The sequence below is a fragment of the Eurypyga helias genome, unplaced genomic scaffold (assembly GCF_000690775.1).
Source record: "Eurypyga helias isolate BGI_N326 unplaced genomic scaffold, ASM69077v1 scaffold45396, whole genome shotgun sequence".
In the NCBI taxonomy this organism is placed as follows: domain Eukaryota; kingdom Metazoa; phylum Chordata; class Aves; order Eurypygiformes; family Eurypygidae; genus Eurypyga; species Eurypyga helias.
In genome coordinates this window covers 20,517-26,864 of record NW_010259339.1, presented here as the reverse complement: position 1 = coordinate 26,864, position 6,348 = coordinate 20,517, and the positions used below count along the sequence as shown (strand labels likewise).

The 6,348-nt window shown below is 46.5% G+C and overlaps 1 protein-coding gene across 1 annotated transcript in view; it reads right to left on the bottom strand.

Moving 5' to 3' along the window:
* Positions 1–237: 237 nt before the first annotated feature.
* Positions 238–6,348, bottom strand: part of LOC104511861 (BTB/POZ domain-containing protein KCTD20-like) — a gene marked incomplete at its 3' end in the record, with an annotated part of 22,874 nt that continues 16,763 nt past the window's right edge. Inside the window, exons 2-7 of the mRNA XM_010154640.1 lie at positions 4,447–4,646; positions 4,033–4,312; positions 2,647–2,749; positions 2,014–2,134; positions 861–1,058; positions 238–348 (exon numbers count right to left, since the gene is read on the bottom strand). Coding sequence (XP_010152942.1) covers positions 238–348; positions 861–1,058; positions 2,014–2,134; positions 2,647–2,749; positions 4,033–4,312; positions 4,447–4,597 — 964 coding nt within the window. The remainder of the gene's footprint in view (positions 349–860; positions 1,059–2,013; positions 2,135–2,646; positions 2,750–4,032; positions 4,313–4,446; positions 4,647–6,348) is intronic.

The following is a 6,348-nucleotide window of genomic DNA, read 5'->3' as shown; positions in this document are numbered from 1 at the left end:
ACCATTCTATGATTCTATGCTGTGTACCTCATTTTTCCCTTCACTTTTAAGCCTCCTGGCCAAGTTCAGTGTAACAAGACAGAGGTGAAGGGAGATGCCTAGCTTCTACTAGTTTCATGAAAATAAATGTCTAGTAAACCAGCAAAACAGGAAATGCCTGGAGTCCAGAGGAAACCAGGCTTTACTGACTACGGAGTCACCTGGTTTAGAATTTCCTTTGTGGAAGAAATACTTTACCTTCGATGCCAATGCGAATATTCTTCAGGCCCCGTTCCTTTAATACAGCCTTTGCCACGTCCCGGTTCTCAATGTACTTGAAGAATCTGTACAGCTTGGAACTGTAAAGGACTTGAGAAATAAGAAGGGTGATTAGAGTCTACAAGGAGGGACCTTCTCCCTGTTTTTGACATGCTGGGCTGTGGGGGTGCCAAAACCCAGGTCTGGTTTCCAAGAACTATTTCAGGTGTCTGTTCTCGTCACTGGGATTAGCTCACTTCCTTGGTGGGAGGGCAGTGACAGACATTGCAGTCTGGAGAGAACCCTGGTGATGGGTGTGGAAAGCAAAGAGTATTCCCTCAGCAGGGAGCCAGGAAAAGGCTGAGGGGAGGCCGCAAACAAAAGGAAAAGATGCAGCGAGCACTGTGGTTACCAGGGCAGGCGGTCAGACTGAAGCTCTAACCAGCCACGCGTCCTGCCTCAAGCAGCAGCGCGTTCCGTCTGAACTGGCAAAACAGGACTCCATGTGCCAGCACCTCTTCCTGGAGGAAGACTGCTGTTTGGACAACGGGCCCTTTCCTAACGGCCAGATGTCTGGGCATACACTAAACACAGAGCCGTGAGCTCCGGCGCAGAGCCCTTACTTTGCGAGTACTCCTCGCCCATTGGAGGTGGGTGATCTTCATCCCAGTCCACTGTGTCTTCATCTGTCAGCACGACGATATGGCATTCCCGTTCCCCTTTCCTTGCGCTGTCCACCATGATGGGCAGAATCAGCTCCTCCAGGTAGGTATCAAACTGCTTGTGAGCACCATCGTTGGAGAGCTCATGTAACAGAGCACCTAAGGAGATGTAAATCACGTGATGAGCTTTTTACATACTACGAAGTTACGTCTCGGCTCTACACTTCCCCGAGACACTCAAGAGCCCAGCCCCTGTTCTACTTTTGACAAGCTCCTCAACGTATGTTCAGATGCACCAGGAGTCTCCAGCTCCAGAACTGGCAGAATCAGATAGGTGAGACCGCGCTGCAAATGGGATGCAAATTACACTGTAGAACCGTTGCATTACCATTAAAAACACCAAGGTCCAATCAATACAGCGAAACGGTAATAGCCTGAATAATTAATCCATTATGGTACTTAACCTGAATTTCCAGCAACAATCTCTGCCCTTGAAGGCACGTTTGCTGCTTTCTCTCTGATCATTTACCAGAGGACAGGGTAGGAAACTCCACCCGAGGCCTGTGCTACGATACCATACGCCCCACTTCAGCACAGGGCCTTGCATAGATTTGTCTGTAAGTACCTTTTTGCCAGCATTCCCACCAAAAAGCTGCTCCCAGTCAGATCCCATCATGACTAGGAACTCTCTACTACCTTCCAACTTTGGTGTCTTCGGTTCCTGCTCTGCCCATCATCTGTCAGCTTAAATGAGTCACAATTCCCCAGTACATTTTAGACAGCAGCTATAACCCTGTTTTTAGCCTTCACCTTGTTTGGCTGTAGCAGCAAGCTCTTCTCAGCCTCTGTTACAAGAGGAGACTAGAATTTTTACTATTTCCATTTTCTTTTTTGAGCAAGGTGCCTGCGTTCTGCAGGACTCAGTTGCTTCACTTTGGATTGATGCAGCAGAAAGGAAGCTGTTTAAATGCAACGCAGACTGAGTCCCAGTGGGGTCGATACCTTCGTGCTTACACTAAAGCACATGATCAAGACCCATACTCAGTGAGGATCAGAGTGCTCAACACCATGCAGATGATGGATATCCTGAGAGATGATTTCTCTCCATACTTACTTAAATCTTGACATTTGATTGTGTTGAAATCAAAGTTTATGCAGAGGTAATCACATGTGTCTCGAAGGTCTGGGATGGAAATCCCATCAGGGCAGTTAATGATCCCGGTTTTGTAATAATCCTGTAAATAAAAGGACAGTTTTTGAAGAGAAAAATTAAGAATAGCTTGGACTCTGATAATTTTTAATTAGTTCTTTGTTTTGCTAAGCAACATTACAGAGTTACAGAGGCTATATATAGCTCTGGGAACAGCAGAAATAGTCCTGCTCGTCTGAGAATCTGCCTCTCTTTGCAGATCCTCTTGGGTCTGATAAACTGCGAGCTCCCGTTTCCCATGGCACAGGGTTTCATAACACCTCACATGCAGTACGCATTTATAGGCAACACGAGGTCAGGACACAGCTCAGGAACTACGTTGGCATGACACAAGAAAGGTGAAAGCCAACATGAGCAAGTATCCAAAATGATGACGCATCCCAAAGCCTATTATACTGTTTTTTTTATAAAATCACAATACAAAACAGTAATAAAAGAGCATGTCCCAGGGGGTGTGCAGCTGCCTGGGAGATGGCTGGGTTCTGCACATGTGACAAACAGACTGGGTTCTTTTTCAGTCTGCAAACATCTCCTTACCAGCACAGTCCGGAACACTGCTGAGCTAATTCCTTCTGCGATTTCATATTCTCCCTTTTCGTTTGGCCTGGTGAAATTATATTCTCTTCCTGGTCCAAACATTCTGAACAGAATAAAAAAAATCTTTGTAAGCACACAAGTATAGTTAAATGCATTAATTCTAGAGATCAGTAGGTGCACTGAGATTACACAAAACCAGCTCTGACACATATATACAGTGACTCGAAACCTATACTCAAATCTCTTACGCAGTAAATAAGCACAGGAGCTGTCCCAGCAAAGTGCTCCTACAGCTACTGTATTGCACCGAACAGGCACAGCTCAAAGGAACAGCTCATTCAACCCTGGGTCAGAAAACATCCTGGCAATAAAGCCCTTTCACTCAGGCTATGCAAGATAACCCCTCCGGTGCCTTTTGATCCCTTGTTTTACACAACAATCCCTGCAAGGGTCAGTAAACCTGCCTCCCCTCGGTCAGAGACGGGTGAAAGTGCTGGCAGTGTGGAAAAGGAGCGTTTCTGGTTGTGGCAACAGGCTCCAACCTTTAAGCTTTGTTACAGGGAGCTGAGTAACTTCTCTTCTGGGAGAGTATCATAAGCTAATAGCAGGAGGGGGATGAAGCATTATCATTTCCCCCATTCTGGAAGAAAATTTATCAACTGTGAACAGATGTACTACTTACAAACACGGCAAACACTTGGGGAAAAGGCAAAAGCAGAGCATGTCTAGCTAGAAGTGCACCCTGTTCAAAGGAAGTGGACCGAAGGGGAACATTATCTAGAGAACTACCAACTCTGTACATCTGGGCTTGCCTTCAAGGCCTCACACACAGCCAAGTTCTGAATGAGGTCAACCTCGCTTCGCTTGTGCGTACAGATGGGATCGCAAAACAAACATTAGGGGTTTGTTCTATTTTCATAGAATCCCAGACTGGTTTGGGTTGGAAGGGACCTTAACGACCATCCAGTTCCAACCCCCCTGCCATGGGCAGGGACACCTTGCACTAGACCAGGTTGCTCCAAGCCTCATCCAGCCTGGCCTTGAACACTTCCAGGGATGGGGCATCCACAGCTTCTCTGGGCAACCTGTCCCAGTGCTCCCCACCCTCTCCAGGAAGAATTTCTTCCTGATATCTAATCTAAACCTCCTCACTTTCAATTTAAACCCGTTACCACTTGTCCTGTCACTACAGACCCTTGGGAAAAGTCCCCCCCAGCTTCCTTGTAGCCCCTTCAGGTACTGGAAGGCTGCAGTAAGGTCTCCCCAGAGCCTTCTCTGCGCCAGGCTGAACCCCCCCAACTCTCTCAGCCTTTAGCCCAATTCTCTCAGCCTTCAGCAAACATTTGACCACCTTGAGGTATCTTGAAAATGGTGGAAATCACCCACCTTCCCAGCATAGTATCAGGGTGAGCAGTGAAAATCTGGGGATTCACTGCAAAGCGAGTGCCATCTACCACAAGCGTCACTTTCTCCGGAGCCACTGTCTGTGAACTGGCGTTTGAAGACAAAGCGCAACACCCGTGGCGTTCCTGGGTATTAAAATATTCTGGCTGTCTCTTACTTCCGTCTTGGAAATGACAGTTGTGCGTGTCTTCAGGAGCAGACAACATGCTACTGATCTGGGGACTTACTGGACAAGCAGCGTGTCGGCATTCGGAATCTAAACCTGAGAGAGACAATCGAATATTGCAACGGCAAGATATAACTTATTGAAAAACATCACAGTAACACAAAACAAAGCTGAAAAAACCCCCAAACCCTCCCTCAGAGACTACCATAAGGTAAAGACATCATCCTTACCCTCAGTCCTGGGAACTGCAGCAGGGCTGTGACCTCCTAGCACCACATTACTTTCTTCAGACTCATGAACTGCTGCAGTGATGTTTTCCACAGAGCAACTGGACTCCGGATTCCTTGACCAGTCTGTCCCACCAGCACAGTTAACATTCATGCTGGGCCTCCGTGATGTGAGGAGTTGGTTGCGTTTCCTAAGAGCAGAGCTAGGAGAGAAAATACCAGGTTGTTAGTTTTGGAAGACACTCCCTAGCAGTGAAGTTTAAATCCCTGTACTGCAAGCGAAGTCCCTCAGGCCCAAAAGGCATTTCTTCAGCTACTGCACTGGGCTTCAGAGAGGCTTATGAAGTTAGTTATGCCTCTACACTTAGCTAGGAAGAGGAAAAAAAAAAGGTGTTAAAGTAACCAGGGGCCTAGTTCATCTATAAACCTTCGTTTTTTTAAAAACAAGTCTAAAGCCACTGATGTCTTTAGATCACGTGAGTGTTCCTGAAAAACCTTCCTAGCAATTGCCTGACCTCCAGACCGCTACAGCCCTTTAAAAATGTTTACATACCTCTTGATTCCCAGCACTGGCAAAATGAGCTCTGTAACATGGCTAGAGCCTGAAATACAACGTTTTCCCAGTAACAGCTCAGGCATTGCCTCTCAACCTCTCTGAGGTCGGACCAGGAGGTTCCCTGTTCCCAGTCACTGCCTTTTTCTTTTTTTCCTTGGTTTCCTCCTCCTTGACTTATCTCCCTCCTGTCCTGTAGTGCTCACCCCAGTATTTAACCCAGCATAGCCCTACAACAAATACTGACATGACAGGCATGACTGCAGCCGCCGTGCACCCCCCGCAGCCTCGTGACAGCCATACTCTGGCTCAGCCCAGCGCACACAATGGTTAAACCAATGCATTCAAATCTTAAATGCTCTTTCTTGATACGCAGAGAAACATCTTCCTTTTTGCTGTTTGGTCATTTCACTCTTAAGTGAAATAATTCTTCCCTGTTCCTATCCTTAAGACTCGTTTCACTCCACTCCTTTATATCTCCTAACAGATTTCTTTTGCTGTCTCCTTCATTCTCTCGTTGGCATTGATGTTGTCCTGCTATTGCCTTGGACAAGAAACAGCTCTCCTTTCTTGGCTTTAAGTGTTTTTCTTTCACTCTCTCAAACATAAAACACCAATTTCCTCATTAATGAATTTTCCCAACTTCCCCCCTGCAGAACAATTGTCCTCTGTCTTTTTCTTGGCTGAATTCAGGCCCCAGGGCCTGCGGGTGCCATCCGTAAAGCGTGGCAGAACACCGACTCGGCTACATGCAAAGCAGATAACATACAGCACTAAAAAAACCCACAAAATGCCAACTAAGAGCTGGCGAGTTTTCTGGTCAGGACCTGCTGAGGATGGAGGCCCTAATGAGCAGTTCAGCAGTGGGGTTCAAGGCCAGCGTTACTGGCAGTCAGTGTAAGCATTTCATTCTTAATTAGAAATTTGAAAAAGGAATAACAATTCCTTCCTCTTGTTCCATAAACCCACTACTAAGTTGCCAGCATTATTATATCTGTGTATTTTTAGAAAATCCGTTGCTTACGCATCATGTGATATTCATCAGAAGGAAGATTTTTGGCATCAGCAAAACCATGTGAAAATCTACTGTATTCTTTCTTTTCAAGGCTCTGGCTGGTAGGAACAGCAACGCCAGGAGCCTACGAGGCTCCTCTTAGTTCCCGCAAACTTAACGGTGGATCACGACCCACCTTTCCTCTCACCAAACACGTTACACTTCGTATACAACTACCGCTGCGGTTTCGAACGCATTCACCGAATTCCATACATCGTGCTTTATAGAATCATAGAATCATAGAATCACTGGGTTGGAAAAGACCTTAGAGATCATCCAGTCCAACCGTATCTGTCCG